The sequence below is a fragment of the Pipistrellus kuhlii genome, unplaced genomic scaffold (assembly GCF_014108245.1).
Source record: "Pipistrellus kuhlii isolate mPipKuh1 unplaced genomic scaffold, mPipKuh1.p scaffold_m20_p_15, whole genome shotgun sequence".
In the NCBI taxonomy this organism is placed as follows: domain Eukaryota; kingdom Metazoa; phylum Chordata; class Mammalia; order Chiroptera; family Vespertilionidae; genus Pipistrellus; species Pipistrellus kuhlii.
The window spans coordinates 10,641,598-10,657,886 of record NW_023425460.1 but is presented as its reverse complement, the minus strand read 5'-3'; the positions used below and the strand labels follow the sequence as shown (position 1 = coordinate 10,657,886).

Below are 16,289 nucleotides of genomic sequence, written 5' to 3'. Positions count from 1 at the left end.
AACACTCCCTCCTCTCCCCTCCCTCACATGCTGGTGGGCCCTGGATGGACTTGTCTTTCTCTGTGCCTCAGTTTACCCACGTGCACTGGTTTCTTAAGGCTTCTTTCAGTTTCAGGGCTAGGGGGCCTTTGGAGAGCTTTGGAATGGAAGGGCAGTTGTGTCCAGCATTTAGTGAGCGCCTGGTTGTGTGCCCAGAATGACAGACAGACTCCTGTTCAAGGAGCTTTGGTCTGGCTGCAAAAACAAGCCTCCGTCCCATGGAATAACTCAGGAACCATTGAAAATAAGGCTGACGGCGTTTAGAGGAGGCGGCTGTCCCCATGGACTGGAGGAGAGGGCTGAGCCAGCCTTGGGGAGAGGGGGTGTTTGGGGTGGTGAAGAGCAGGCAGGGGGAGTGAGGTGGTGCTGGGGAGGAGGGGAGGAGGAGGATGGCATGGCCGGGCTGTGGAAGCAGGAATGGGAAGGCTGTCCTGAGTGTGCAGGGAAATCTCAGGGACTTGGCTATGGCAGGACATTTTCTATCAGGCAGCCGTGTGGGCTCTTGTGTGGAGGGAATGCGTGGAGGACAGTGCCTGAGGGTGGCACCTGGACGGGGAGGAGAGACGGACACCAGCAGAGGCTGTGATGGGCCCACATAAAGACCCAGGATGCTCCCAGCTCCCTGGGAGGCCTCACATATCTCAGTCTCATCCCACGCCCTTCTGCGTGTCAGCACGGGGCTGGCAGCTTTACAGACGGGCTCCTGAGTCCTCAGTGAGCTTCATTCCTTGGACCCCTGTGAGAAGCCAAGTGACTTGCTCAGAACCTGCACAGCTAATAGGTGGCGGAGCCAGGACTGGAACTCAGATCCACCTGATTCCACAGTCTGCACTTTCCCCCATTATTGCTGTGGCAGAACTTGGGGTGAGCAGCTCTGGGAAGCAGGAGAAGGAGGTCCCTGGGCCCCCAGCCTGGAGTGGGGAGGAGCGCTGGCCCTCAGCAGAGTCGGGATCCTGTGGCTGGGCCTGCCAGCGGGGCACATGGCAGAAATCTTCCGCTTACGTCGGGGTGACGCACCGGTCACTGGGGCACAGATGCCCTTGGCCGTGAGGACATGGGGATCCTCTTAGGGCCTGGAGCTGGAGCAGAAGGAGGGTGAGAGGAGACAAAGAGGCTTTTCACTAGTCCTCACGGAGCTGGTCTGCAGCCTGACCCCTCTTGGCAGCCCATCTGTCTGAGTGGTGGGCTCCCTGCCCACCCTGCCCCTCACCCTACCCAGCTAGGCTGACACTACAAAGGGGCCGGGCTTGCCTGTGGGGAGACATTGACTGGTGCCTCTGCAAGGGTCCTACCGGCTCTGACCCCCCTCAGGGCCTCTTTCGGAGCCCTGCCTGGAAAAGTGGGGTGCCCCTTCCAGACCTGGGAGGTTTGGGTGCAGATGGCTGTCAGACCAGGACCTTGGTGGCCTCAGCCTAGGAGGGTGGCCTGTTAGCACATAAAATGAAACCGGTTTGGCTCAGTGGATAGAGTGTCAGCCTGCGGACTGAAAGGTCCTAGGTTCGATTCCGGTCAAGGGCATGTACATTGGTTGCGGGCACATCCCCAGTAGGGGGTGTGCAAGAGGCAGCTGATCGATGTTTCTCTCTCATCGAAGTTTCTAACTCTCTATCTCTCTTCCTCTCTGTGAAAAATCAATAAAATATATTTTTTAAAAATGTATTAACGATTCCTCCCAGAGGCTGCTGGGAACCCATGGAAGCTGCTTTCCTGCTGTCGGAGGATGTCGCAGTGCCAGGCCTTTTCCTTTCGGGCCCCGTGAGCCTCCGGGGCAGCTCATCCTTTGCTCACTGGATGGGCACAGCCCCTGCTCCCTTCTTTTCATTCCTCTCTCTTCTTTTGCTTTTCCCTAAAAAGCTCTCCACTGCTTTTAGTGCACTCAGAGACACCCCCCTCCCCCAAAAGCAAAGCAAAAATTCACTTACTTTAAGGCAGTGGCTCTTAACCAAGGTCTGCTTTGTGACCCGGGAGGTATTTGGGACATTTAGAGGTACTTTTTGGTTATCACAGCCGAGGGGGTGGCTGCTCCTGGCGTCTGGTAGAGGGAGCCCAGGATGCTGCTAAACATCCTATTGCGTACGGGACGACCCCGAAGCAGAACCATCATGCCAAAGCGTCCCGCATGGCCAGGCTGAGGACCCTGCCCCACCGTGTCAGCTCAGTGGCCACACACAGGTGTTTGCATTTCCTGACAAGCCCACCGGGCAGAGAACAGGGTCTGACGCAAACGGACGCATGCCGGATTTCTGGCAGGAGAGACATCGTGATGAGTTCCCCTCATGAGTAAAGATCGCTCTACGGTTCACAAAGCTTTTTCGTACCCAGCATCACACTGGACATGCTGTCGGACTCCCCAGGTCCTGTTCCGGGTGTGTGTGTGTGTGTGTGTGTGTGTGTGTGTGTGTGTGTCTGAGGAGCCACCCCTCAGCTCCCAGAGTGGGAAGCAGCAGTTCCAAACTGACAGGTGTCCCTGATTGACATTTGCTCACCTTCTGTTCGCCTTTGCAAGGCTGGTGCGTCCAGAAAGGGGGGAGTTGGGCGCAAGGGGTGAGATCACCCCGCAGAGCTTGGGGCTTTCCAGGCCTCCACGCTGCCTCTCTTTACACACAGGCAGGCCGGCCTGGGGCATCAGGTTCTCCACTTTCGGCCTGGAGCCATCAGAGTGCTTGTCTGCACAGCATTGTCCCCTGTGCCATGCAGAGCACGGAGATGCCGCTAAGTGCTCCGCTCTCTTCTCTGGGGTTTTGCCACGGACACTCACGCTGCACGCTTTGATGCAGCTGCCTTTTTGATCTTCCTGGAAGATGGCGGTGGACGTCTTCAGACAACCAGGACTCGCATTCCTTCCTCAGATAGTCCCTAAATGACTCGCTGCCTGCAGTGTGGAGGGGTTCCGGTCGGCCTGGAAAGCCACCAGCAATAACAGGAGGTTCTTGCTTGCACAGGGATGGATAAGACTCCATAGCTGCCACCGGGTCTACTGCAGCCGTAAATAGGGAAAGGAGGGCGGGTGGCTTAGACTCACGAGATGCTGAGTCTCAGGTACCGGGGGCGCCTGGACTGCAGTCACCATATAGGCCTGTTTTCAGAGGGTCAGAGCCAGGGAGACAGACGGGCTGAGCCCAGGGCCTGGGACTGAGGAAGGGCAGGGGAGGGCATTGGGGCCATTCCCCTGTCTTCAAGCAGTGATGCCTTCATTCTGGCCAGGGCGGGGAGAGCAGAGGCTGGGCTTGCACTCTGCGTGTGGTTGTGTTCCACCGCAGCTCCTCCATGACGTTGGGCTGCTTTTCCCAACACGAAGGTAGAGATCACGGGCTGTGCTCCGGTTAGCTCCTGGGAGGATGGCTGACTCTAGAAGTGGGGATATTCAAGCCGAGCATCTTGCTGGGCCAGAAAGTCAGGGCGTGCTCAAAACCCAAAAAACCAACCAATAAAAACAAACCAAAAATGAGGGGGTGAGTTAAAGAGACACGGGAGCCAACGGAAGGAGCTCCCAGTGGCCAAAGCTGGGACAATTTGAGCAACAAAATAATGGAGCTTTGAATTGTACCCAGGGCATAAAATAAATACCCACGAGTCCATACTGATGCATAAACAACGGAATGAATAGGTGGGGGGGGGGGGGGGGGGGGAGAAGAAGCAAGCCTCCTGTGCGGAGGATTCTGCGTAACTGACGAGACTGCTCTCCAGATGGGTTTCAGCTCCCCACTCCTGGAGTGTGGGCTGTGCAGGGTGACTTTCCTTCCAAGAGCACAGCCAGGAAGGGGCAGGGAGAGCGTGAACTCCCTGTGAGGAAACGGCAAACACTCTTAGCAGGTGAGCCAGGTCAGCGTCATGAGTGATGAGTCCTATTGGTAGCATGCATCCTTGACAGATGAGATGGGAATGGCACTTCACCTCTGTCTTCCTCTTCCCCCAAACCCGAGACCCCTGTCTATTCATGAGAAAAACATCAGACTTACCCAAATGAAGGACAGTCTACAAAACACCTAACCAGTGTCAGTGAGGTCATCAAAACCCAGAGAAGTTTGAGAAATGTCAGAGAGAAGAAACAGCTCGGAGCAGCCAAAGGAGATATGATGACTAAATGTGTCCTGAATGGGATCCCAGGGCAAAAAGAAGGAAAAAACAAAGAAAGGAAGGAAGGAAGGAAGGAAGGAAGGAAGGTAGGAAGGAAGGGAGGGAGGGAAGGAAGGAGGGAGGAAGAGATATCAGGGGAAAGGGAGGGGCACTTGAATAAAATATGAGCTTTAGTTAGTCAAACCTGGTTCGTAGGTGGTGACCAGTGTAGCAGAACAGTGGCAGGTGGTAATAATGGGGGAACTGGGTGACTGTGCCCAGTGCATGTGGGAATCCTCTGTATTACCCTCGCAACTTTTCAGTGAATTTAAAACTAAACTTAAAAGTTTGTTAATTAAAAAGAAAAGAGCCCTAGCTGGTTGGGCTCAGTGGATAGAGCGTCGGCCTGCGGACTGAAGGGTCCCAGGTTTGGTTCAGGTCAAGGGCACATGCCCAGGTTGTGGGCTTGATCCCCAGTAGGGGGCGTGCAGGAGGCAGCCGATCAGTGAGTCGCATCATTGATGTTTCTATCTCTCTCTCTCTCTCCCTTCCTCTCTGATATCAAGAAAGATATATTTAAAAAAGCAAAGCAAAGAAGGGATAGTACTTCCTTCCGGGCAGGCTGCTAGGAGGGTTCAGTGGGTGATACAGCAGCTGTGGGCTGAGCCCGTCCTAAGATGACGGTTCTCGCTCTTTCCCGTTTGGGCACAGCGGTCTTAGACCCCAAGTTTTGCTTTCTCAGGCCTGCCCCTCCTTGTTTGAGACCTTCTGGAACCTGCCTGCCACAGAATAGGTGCACATTCTGCTCCCTGCCTCCTCAGGAACAATGTCCCCTGGGAGTGGGGAAACTTGGGGCTGGCCGGGGACCGTTCTCTGCTGGGCCCCCTGTCCCTGCCCCACCAAGGAGAAGTCCAGAGGGAAGGCTGGGTCCAGAGGGAAGGCTGCCAGCTGCCCTCCTGTGAGCTTCCTGGGCCTGGCTCCCCTTCCAGCTGCACCCCTGCCATAGGCACCCAGAGTCTGACCCTCCCTTTGGGCAGGAAAACGGATTTAGAGCTCCCACTCCAATAGTCCCTCCTTCCCTGCTCCCTGCTCCCCGGGCTGGGCCGGATCCTGGCCGTGAGGGTTACAGGAGGACAGGGAAGGGGTTCTTGTAGCAAGTCCATGGCTGACAGCATTGCCTGGTTACTGGATGTGGAAATCTACCTCCACCCTGCATTCGGTCCCAGCAAAGCCTTTGTGGGATTCAGAAGTCGGGTGCACAGGAGAGATATTAGCAAGTAGGTTCTAGAAGGTGCAGAGCATGTGGTTGAGATACCCGGAGGGCCAGCCTCTCTTTCTGACCCGCTTCTGCGGAGCTGCCTCCTTGCCTGTTGCTTCCTGGCCCCTGGGCAGTTCTCTCCTTCCCCATCCCTGACTTAGAAGACACCCCCCCTCACCCCTACTCCTGCCCCTCCATAGCCGGCCCGGCTTAAGGTTCACCAACCCCGAGTCCTTTGGCCTGCTCTGAGCTTACCTCCATTGAACCTTCTCTTCCGATCTCACCCTGCATCTCATATCTTCTCGGTAAGACTGCAAATTATTTGAAAACAAAGCCTCTTTTCTGAAGTAAGGATGAGGAAATACGGATTGAAGGGCACAAGTGTGCTGATGGAGACAGAGTGTCTGCCATCGGGGCTGCCTGGCAAACCCCAGGCCCCCAGGAGCTCAGTTTCTCTCTGTTGCCCACGGATGCCATGGTCAGCTGAGCCAGGCTTGTGGGCTCAGGTGACCAGGGTGCCTGAAGACCTGCCTTCCTCCTCTGAGTTGTAAATTCCCTCCTCTTCTCTCCCAGGTTAGAGAAAGCCCACCCCAACGAGCTGGCCACAGGAGCTGGTTCTGGAGAGCAGCTGGGTGTAGTGGCTGAGTCACAGAGATCTGAGTTCTAATCCTGGTCCTCCCACTTCCCAGCTGATGGCTTTGGGCAGGCTGCTTAACCTCTCTGAGCCTCAGCTAGCTTGCCTGAGAAAAGGGAATCATTCCTGTCTCCATAAGGTTGTCGGGAGATTGTATGCAAAGCCCTCAGCTCAGCAGAGCGTGGCACATAGGACGCGTTCAGTAAATAGTGAGCCGCTATCCCTTCAGCCTCAGCACTCTCCAGCTTCCACTTACTCCACTAGTCTTGTCTCCGCTTGGACGGAGAGAGTCCTGACTTTTGCTTGTTTTTCTGGTGCACACCCAGTGGGCATCCCAGGCCAAGATGTGATGCCGAACCCTAACCTGGGGGCCTTGGCAGACCACCTTGAACTTGGCTGTGTCATGGCAGCAAGGAGACCAGACACACTGTTCTTTTCTGCCCGGTGGGTGTATCTTGGAGCTGTTACGCTTGTGCCCACTGACATGCGAAGCAATTCCTGCTCCCCTGCGCTGCCTCTCTGGCCTCCGCTCTGGCCTTTGGGTGCACAGCCAGGCTGGAGCCTGTCAGGGGGCTGCCTGTGTGTGTTCCAGGGGACTGGGGCGGGCCTCTCAGGTAGCTGCATTTATTGACTGTGGCTCTGGCACCAGCTTGGCACTGTAAGTAGAACCCATGTGCCAGGCGGCTTCCGTAGTTCCGGTTGGACATAGTAGCCCTCACTCACCTCCTCCTTGGCCTGCTCAGGGCCTCATGGTAGGTCCAGCTGGATGTAAGCCCTGAAGTCCTTATTCACAGTGGATAAGGGTGAGTGCAGATGAGCCTGCCAGGGCCCCAGAGGCAGGTCGGACCAGGAGACTTGGCATGGCAGAGCCAAGCCCACCTCTACTTCTCAGAACTACTTTTTTTTTTTTTTAATTGATATATTTTATTGATTTTTTTACAGAGAGGAAGGGAGAGGGATAGAGAGTTAGAAACATCGATGAGAAAGTGACATTGATCAGCTGCCTCCTGCACACCCCCTACTGGGGATGTGCCCACAACCAAGGTACATGCCCTTGAAAGGAATCGAACCTGGGACCTTTCAGTCCGCAGACCAACGCTCTATCCACTGAGCCAAACAGGGTTCGGTGAGAACTACTTTGTTTTTATTATCCTTACTTAGAACAAGAAAAGACCAGACTATCTCATTGCCAAACCCCGCTCCTATCACAGCCTCAAAACGATTCTTCCATTCTTATACCCTAGGCCATTTTTAAAAATTTGTTTTCCATCTTCCTCTCCTGTATATCCTTTGGTGGGATCTGTGTAACTAATCCAGTGGTTTGTTGTGTTTTTTTTTTTTTTTTTTAATTTGATAATGCTTTAATTTCATCATGGTTCTTTAAAAATAGTGTGCTGGGCCCAGGATTCTAGGTTGACGTTTCTTTGTCTTCGTGTTTTGATGGAGCCACTTCAGTGTCTCCCGTGCTACTGTTGAAAACCTGTCCTCACTCTCTGGTCGTGCCTCGGTGAGCGATCTGCCTTCTCTCTTGCTGCTTATGAGATTTTCTCTTTGGCTGGCATGAGCTTGGAGAGAAGTCCCCAAGAGACTGGTCACCATCTGTCCCCAGGAGTGGAGCATTTGGCCTGCTGAGTGTGGGGACAGAAGTGAGTAACATTGCAAGATTCTGGCAGCAATTTGCCTGGTCCATTTTGGAGAGAGGTGAAGGCAGGAGGGAAGTGGTGTTGGGTACTTCCAAGTGCCAGAGGCCCTGCAGATGTACCCCTCCCCCAAAGTATCCCAGTGACCACTCCCTCTCCCTCCCCTGGGAGGCTGGTGGGTTTACATGTGTCTGTGTGGGGCACAGATGAGGCTGTGTAGAGTGTGGGTTGCCCATGACACCATCCTTGGCCTTCATGCCTCTAGGGTAGGGGTGTCGAACTCAATCAGAGAAGGGGCCAAAATCTAAAATCCAGCCTAAATCGCGGGCCGAATGGTTTACTGAACAGTAATAAACTGTCAATGTGATGGAAACGCAGCGGAGTGCAGTGATGACAGCACGGTGCAGGCCACATTGCAAGGCCTGGCGGGACGGATTTGGCCCGAGGGCCTTGTGTTTGACACGTGCTCTAGGGCATCTCAGGCAGGTCTGAGACACTGACCCCGCCCCCTTGTAGAAGGAAGACCGTGTCCCAGTGCTGGAGGGGCTGAGATGTTGAAGTTATTTAAAAGTCATTCTGTTGCAGATAAATGATAATTTATTCAGATCAGCAAAGAATCATTAGGTTGGAACTCTGTTGGGGAGAACATGTGTGTGCGGCTGATTGGATCTCACATTTTCTCACATTTCCTACCCCTCAGCTCTAGGATAAATCAGGAGCAGGGGGGTTGAGAAGGACATCATCTCTTTATGCATTTGAACACTTGGCTTCCATGATGCTGGGGAGGAGAGGAGGGTGGAAGGAAGCACCGCCACCCATTGGGCTTCCCGTCATTCCCTGTGGTGGGGATTTGGGGCATCTGCTGTCCCACAGTGGGTAGCAATCTTTGATCACAGTTGGGTCCAGACGTGGATGCCAGGCAGACCCTGGTGGAAGCCTGGTGCTTACAGTCTTAAGACTGCGTGCTCATGAGTTGGGGCAGCTGCCAGTTCCGGGCACAGAGAGAGTGGGCGGGGGCTCTGTGACGCCTGCAGCTTTAGCTGCTGCAGCCCTGCACCCACAGCCGGCTCTGTCCTTGGCTGTTCCAGGAGGGCCCTGTCAGCACAGGAGCAGGCCTCCAGTCCCCCTCCCCGCTCTCCCCTCCCCGAGGGACTCTCACATGTCAGGTTGGCCTCAATGCACCTCTCCATTTGGTGGACAGCAGTTCCTTTGTGGGCTGTAGGCTCAGTACTTTGCTCATGAGCTAAAGGGCATGGAGAGACGGAAGTGGTGAGAACAGGGGAGTGGAGAAGACTGCAATTTTTGATCAACTGTGCAAGCATTGCCCCCTGGGTCCCTGGGCTATGGGACAAGGGAGTTATCCAATGCAGAGCTCCTTAAACTTGGCCATGCCTGAGAAGCACGGGGGAGCATGTTCAAATGCAGACCTTGACTTGGGAGTGGGCCTGAGACTCTGCATTTCTGACGAACTCCCATGTGATGTTGCTGCTGGTCCAGAGTCCTAGCGCGCTTCCGCCTGGATTTGGCCTGGAGGAGCGCCCAGGCACCACAGGGCAGAGGAACGATCCTAGTGGCGCTTGGAAAGGCACACAGGATGTGAGAAGGAGCGACCTGACCCAGATGACATCCCAGAAGGGCTCTTCAGAGATGTGGAAAGACGAGAGCCTTCATCAGAGTGCCTGAGACCAGGCCCCTCACACTTCGGCTCCGAGGAGAGAGCTCGTAGTTGGAATCAGGATTTGAATACCAGCTCTGTTTGCTGCATGGCCTTGGGCAGGTCATTGTGCCTCTCTCTGCCTCGGTTTCTTAATCTGTAAAGTAGGGGTAAGAATGCCTGCTCAGCTCTAGCTGGTTTGGCTCAGTGGATAGAGTGTCGGCCTGCAGATGGAAGGGTCCCAGGTTTGATTCCGCTCAAGGGCACATGCCCGGGGTTGTGGGCTCGATCCCCAGTAGGGGGCGTGCAGGAGGCAGCCGATCAATGATTCTCTCTCATCATTGATGTTTCTCTCTATATATCCTTCTCCCTGAAATCAATATATATTTGATTTTTATCAAATGCCTGCTCAAAAGGCCATGGTGAGGATGAAATGGGAGAAGGTGTGTCAGGTACCTGGCCCAGTACCTGTTTCATAGAAGGCCCTTCATAACCCGTTGTGTCCCCCAAAACTGCACTCTCTTCTCTCCTTGCAGGTGAATGAAATTTACCACGACGAGTCCCTGGGGACGCACATTAACATTGCCCTTGTCCGCTTGATCATGGTTGGCTACCGACAAGTAAGCCCCCCTGTCAGCAGGAAGGCTCTGGAAAGAGAAGGGGTGTGGGGCCATTGCATCGTCCCAGCTATGGTGTCAGGAGGGGGCAGTGCCAGGAGGCTTCAGTGGCAGAGGCATTGGGGACGGTGGGCAGGGACTCCTGGGTTCCCTTCGGTATGTTATATGGACCATCCTTTATCCTTAAAGCTGAGGGTCCCTCCCCTGGAGGACTGATGGGGAAAGCAGGGCTTGGAGAGGGACCGTGACCAAGCAGGTCCTGCTATGGTTGAGCTGCGGGCCTGTGCTCTGCCATCGTAGACCAGATGCTCATTCTCCCCTAAATGGGGGTAGCAACACATGTTTCTCCAGGGGCTTTTGTGAAGATTACATAACAGTGAATATATTAGAGGAAACGCTCAGAACCACCTGCCTGCGGGTCAGCTGAGGGATTAGAGGTCATGTGTGACCAGTTCTTAACAGACAGGTGTCCCCGTGCAGGGCTCAGTGCATGAACATTCCCAAAAGCAGGAGGGAATGCCAGCAGCAGCCAGAGTCAGGGACCTTGGGGCAGCTAGGGACCTTGTGACAGGCACTGCAGTCCCGTGGGTCTCAGAGTTCTCCTCTGCCAGTGGGAGGGGGGTGTCGGGTACTCCCTGCGGTCTGGGGGCTCCAACCCACCACTCTGCTGTTGGTACTCTCCGGCCCGCAGTCCCTGAGCCTGATTGAGCGTGGGAACCCCTCCCGCAGCCTGGAGCAGGTGTGCCGCTGGGCCCACTCTCAGCAGCGCCAGGACCCAGGCCACGCAGAGCACCACGACCATGTCATCTTCCTCACCCGGCAGGACTTTGGGCCCTCAGGTATGCAAGGTACTGTGCTCGCCTGGGCCAGGTGCGTGCAGTGCCAGCCACAGGCTGAGGCTTGGGGCTGCGCCCGCTCTGGGGCCACCCTCGGAGGTCAGGGGCCAGGTCCCCGTCAGCAAAGAGGCCCATGAGACTTGAGAGACAGGACCTGGACGAACAGGTGGGCAAGCTTGGCAAGGATTTCTTGAGGGTCAGAGGAAGTGAAGGGGTCCCCACTCTGGCCCCTGCTATCCTGGTTGAGCCTGCAGGCGGCTCTGTGCTTGCTATCGTCCGCCCTCACTGTATTCATCCGTCCTATCCAACTCGTGTGCACCGAGGGCGGCTCCTGTGGGCTTTGGGAAGGAAGTACATGCTCTGCCTGCAGCTGCACGGCTCTCGAGCTCAGTGGCCCAAGCTCACGTCACCTCCCTGCGTCCTCCTTGCAGCAGAATGGGAAAAACTGGAGCGTTTGCCTTCCTCCTTTCCAGGGCTGCTAGAAGGGCCGAGGGTGCATGAAATGTCTGCACAGAGTGTGACTCGAACGCTCTGCGAACACGCGGAGCCTTGACCACCCCCAGTTTTCCATGTGGGGGAGCTGAGGCACCGGTTGTGCAGAGGCTTGCCTGTGTCCTTGCTTTTCAGAGGAGGCAGATCTGAGACTCGGCCTGGCTGTCTAGGCTCCGAGTTGAGGGCTTTCTGTGTTTTTTTTTTAGTTTGATGCTAGAAGTGCATCTGCCAGCCATGCCTCTGCCAAAGAGCTCCTTGTCTGAATCCCTGAAGCCCCAAATGTGGGCTTTCACACACATACAGATACACATACACACACGTATAAACATACAGACACACATGTACAGGCCTACACACAAACAGCACAGATATACGTGCACAGATACATGTATACACAGACAGGAACTTATGCATACATATAAACACATGTACAGACACATTGACACATATAGACACATGTACACAGACACAGACACACACATATACCTAGACACATGTGTACCCTGCACCCCAAGTACATCACCGACCTTCAGGATAATAGAGGCTTCAGGAACATCCTGCCCACTGCCACATCTCATTATTTATCGCCAGCCCCCCACCCCCACCCCCCACCTCAGATAAAAGAGCACTTCAGCAGCTCTAAGGACAGGGCCTACTGTCTCGTAGCTGTAGGCCCAGGCAGGGAGCACTCTCTCCTCTCCCTCCTCCTCCGAGGCCTTCCCCAGCCACGTCCATGTCCCAGCCCAGGCTAGGCCCCAGGGGAGGCTGGGAAGCAGGCCCCTTGCACCATAGGCTTTGTCCACAATTGCTGTTTATTTGCTGGCACATCCCAGCCCCACTGCAATGCCCATGGCCACCCAAAGCCTTCACAGCCGTGCCTGCTCCGTCACCTGTGTTCTCTCCACCACGTGCTCTCTCCCTGACCCATGGGAATGTCTCACCTTCTTCCAGGCCCAGCTCTGTGCCGCCGGAGGCATCCCTCAGGCCCTTCAGTTGAAGCCATCCCCTTCCTCAGATCCCCCTGCACGACCCCTGTGTTCCTCGAACTCTGGCCCTGCAGGCCACACCTAAGCTACCCCCCCCCCCCCCCCCGAGTGTGTCTGCTAAGCCACCTGCTCCAGGCATCTTCAAACTACGGCCCGCGGGCCACATGCGGCCCCCAGAGGAGTCTGATCCGGCCCGCCAGGTTTTTTGGGCAGTGAGCGCAGCTGAGGTGTTACAGTAGGAATTAGTAGTTCATATAGTCCAGCCCTCCAGCTCTCTGAGGGACCGTGATCTGGCCCCCACTTTAAAAAGTTTGAGGACCCCTGCTTAATGTGTGGGTGTGTGGCAGAGAGGAGAAGGGGGGGGGGGTTGGATCTGATTCCTCTGTTTTCCCCATAGAATCTAACACAGTGCACCCCTAGCCCCCCATTGAAAGAGGCTTATTTGTTAAATGTCCAACTGACTGGGTGGCTGGAGGGACGTAGAAGTCAGACGTGAGCAGGTTTGGGCCTGTCTGGAAACCCCACTGCCCGGCTAGAGGATGGCCGACAGGGACGGGGAGGGGCAGCCAAGAGAGAAGCCTTGGATATGGGGCAGCTGGTCCAGGTTGCTCTCCTGCAGGTGGGACTTCACAAGGATGCTTCCTGCTCCAGGGACCCTGTAGCAGAGGCCAGGCCAGAATGGCCTGTGGGCCTGCTGGGCCTGCTCGGCACGTCTTATCTCACTGTGCATCACTTCTCTCTCTGCTCCCTCCCCTCCCCACAGGGTATGCACCTGTCACGGGCATGTGCCACCCCCTGAGAAGCTGCGCCCTTAACCACGAGGACGGCTTCTCTTCCGCCTTCGTGGTGGCCCACGAGACCGGTCATGTGTAAGTGGCACCGAGACGGCGAGCTCTGAGGCAGTCTGTGGGTGGGGGAGGCTTTGCCCCAGATCGGGCTCCGGTGCCAGTGTTTCGGGAGATGCCAGAGGAGCTGCCCTCAGTGAGGCTCTGCCCTGAGTCGGGGGACAGCCCAGGGGCCCCGACAGCAATTCTGGGCCTGCCTAGGGGATGGGGGACCAGATGTGGCCCTGTCTTTGAGAAGGTCAATGTCAGTGTCCCATCGATAGGCTGTGGTGAGCGTCTAGGTGGTCTCGATCCACACTCCCCTCCCCCCAATTCCATTCACACTTTGAGACCCTTTGAGACCAGTTCCACACTGTGCTCCGCTATGGCGGGCTTGCTTGATCTTTGAGCCTGGGCTTTGTAGAGAGCATACTCATTCATTCATTCATTCATTCATTCACCCTATATTTCTGGAGTAGCTACCATGTGCCAGGCCCAGTTCTAGGAGTGGGGCCTACGTGGAGAACAGGACAGAGAAGCACACGAGAAGCTATATATATACATTCTGGGAGAAAGCCAGTCAGCTCTATCTGATATGTCAGGTGGTGACCTGCACGTGCCATCATCGTGCCTCCCAGCCATGTCTGCCCATAGGTTCACACTCATCAGCCCACAAGAGGGAGGGCTGATCCTGCAGTCTGAGGGTCGTGGGAAGGAGCGGGGTGGGCCTGTCCTAGGGGCTGGGTGTGCCATCCACAGTCTCCGTGCTCCTCTCTGCATCCATCCTGCCAGCACGGGAGCCCATGCAGATTCCATCCCAGCTCTGCCACCCAGGCAGGTGGTACCTACTCTCTGGTCCTTGGTTTCCTCGTCTGCAACACGGAGGCTGGCATCAGAGCCACCGCGGAGGTCCCTTCCTGCACTGGAAGCTGATGGTTCCACACATTCTGGAGCCAGGAAACTGTCTTCCTTTTTGCGGGGAGGGGGCAAGGAGAGGCAGGGAACGTTCCCTCTTCACTGAGCGGAGGCCTCTCCATGTGGAGGGGTCAAGCCAGGAGGACCGTGTGTCTGTCTAGTGGTCAAGGCCACATGCAGCCACTTGCATGTCTCTAAGAATTTAGAACCTTTGGGCTTTGGCGTTAAATATTAAGTGTGAAGAGCAAACTTGGAAATGTAAGCTGTCCTATGGTAGGTGCATAGCGTAGGCAAAGCTCTGTGCTGAGTACTGCGGGGTCTTGGAGAAGCTTGAGAGGCTGGCACAAGCGACTCAGCCAGTGAGGTTGAAACTGAACTGAATGAGACCTGGCCTTGCACTTGGAGGCCAAGGCCTGGTGGGAAGATAGTCATGGCAGGCTAGCTGCAGTGGAGGCACAGGCAGACTCTGCCGTGGGAGGTCAGCCCATGGGCTGGGCAGCCAGGGAGGGTGCCCTGGGCCGAGTGTCCGAGAGTAGAAATCAGAGAAGAATGAGTCTGGCCTTGTTGAGGGACAGAGTGGACCCTCAGCTTCCACCCAGAGAGATGGTCCTCCCCACTGCCTGGTTGGGAAACTGAGGCCAGCAGCACAGTCTGAAGCCTGGTCAGGGCAGCGTTCCCACCGCTGGCGCACCCCCCCTCCCCCAATCTTCCCAGGGGTGGGCTCCCGGGGCGTGACTGGAGGCTGCCCTCTGTTCCGCCTCCCTAGGCTCGGCATGGAGCATGACGGTCAGGGCAATGGCTGTGCCGACGAGACCAGCCTGGGCAGCGTCATGGCCCCCCTGGTGCAGGCTGCCTTCCACCGCTTCCACTGGTCCCGCTGCAGCAAGCTGGAGCTCAGCCGCTACCTTCCGTACGTCACCTCCGCCTCTGGGGCCCAGGATCGGGGAGCACGCGGCCTGCCACCTCATCCCCCCTCCCCCAAGTCATCTCCCTTCTCAGTGCCGTGCCACCGGAAGCACACTCAATCCACAGCTTCGCTGATTAGTGTCTGGTTAGCTGTCCCATATCCAGGGGCATGGAGGCCAGTACAAGTGCTAGACTTGTGAGTGCGATGCCGAGAATGGGCACAGAGGAGATTTGGGCGGGACAGGTACAGGCAGACATACTGCCCTAACCTCGCTGGCTTTTTCCACCTTCAGTGCAGTGAGCCCTCCAACTGCCCAGGAGCCACCCCTTCATCTTGGCCTTGGCGTGTTCCTCTAACTCAGGCAAAACTGGCTTGTAAGGTAGCCACAAGCTGGGCTCTAACCCCGCCCTGGGTGCCCATGCCCCGGAGCACCTCAGACGCAGTCGGTGGACACGAGGCCCCTGTGCGATGAGACACCGCGCAGGGCAGAGGGCTGGACCGCTGCCAGCCTTCCTGCCCCGTGAGCCTGAGGGTTCCCGCGCCAGCCTGGCTCACCACCTGTCTTCGCCCGCAGCTCCTACGACTGCCTCCTGGACGACCCCTTTGCACCTGCCTGGCCCCAGCCCCCGGAGCTGCCTGGCACCGACTACTCCATGGACGAGCAGTGCCGCTTCGACTTCGGCACCGGGTACCACACCTGCTCCGCGGTGAGTTCCCGCTGGCCTCTGCCCGCCGGTTTGCCCGGATGGTGTCCTTCTGTGACCCGGGCTGGTCATTCACAGGACATCTGCTGCCCAGCTGGGCCGGTTGTTGTCTGGAGCTGGGGCCAAAGGTTCAGTTCCATCAGGGAGATTCAGGACGACCAGCCCCAGGCCCTGCCACCTTCTGCTACCTACCTGCCACCCAGCCCCAGGTGGAGGGGTGGGCGCGGGCAGTGGTTGGAGAATACGTTAGCCCTGGGTAAGATGGGATAGTCTCTCACCAGGGCCCTGGCTCAGAGCAGGGGACAGCCCAGGGCAGGGGCTTTCTGAGGGATCAGGCCTTGGTGACTCACTGAGCTGAGAGCCTCACCCCCCCACCCCCCACCAGCTCTGCAGGACCAGAAGGCCCTGCACATGGTCACTTCCTCACTGCCCAGGCCACACTGGGACACGTGGTCTCTGCTTTGGAGTGAACACACAGCCTAGGAGAGACCATGGGGTTTTAATGCCCAACGGCTGTATTTGTAAGGATGGCTGTCTGGCTGGTGGGGCTAATAGGAGAGAAAAGGAAGTTGGGACATAGTGACAATCGGAAACACACAGTTGCCAGCCTGTGGCATGACTGGGTGAAACTGGAGGGAGGTGGCAGTCCAGCCTTGTCTGGGCTGGGTGGCAAGGTGCACGGCTCAGGGGCACGGTGGGCACAGCCTCCCTAGAGTCTCAAACCCTA

The 16,289-nt window shown here is 56.4% G+C and overlaps 1 protein-coding gene across 6 annotated transcripts in view; it reads left to right on the top strand.

Moving 5' to 3' along the window:
• ADAMTS14 (ADAM metallopeptidase with thrombospondin type 1 motif 14) overlaps positions 1 to 16,289 on the top strand; it is a 78,022-nt gene that overhangs the window by 38,771 nt on the left and 22,962 nt on the right. For 3 of the 6 annotated variants that reach the window (XM_045581758.1, XM_045581757.1, XM_036438221.2), the window contains exons 5-9: positions 9,818 to 9,901; positions 10,590 to 10,746; positions 12,976 to 13,081; positions 14,718 to 14,861; positions 15,433 to 15,565. In XM_045581758.1, coding sequence (XP_045437714.1) covers positions 9,818 to 9,901; positions 10,590 to 10,746; positions 12,976 to 13,081; positions 14,718 to 14,861; positions 15,433 to 15,565 — 624 coding nt within the window. The remainder of the gene's footprint in view (positions 1 to 9,817; positions 9,902 to 10,589; positions 10,747 to 12,975; positions 13,082 to 14,717; positions 14,862 to 15,432; positions 15,566 to 16,289) is intronic. The other 3 variants (XM_036438223.2, XM_045581759.1, XM_045581760.1) reach the window with 2 other exon arrangements.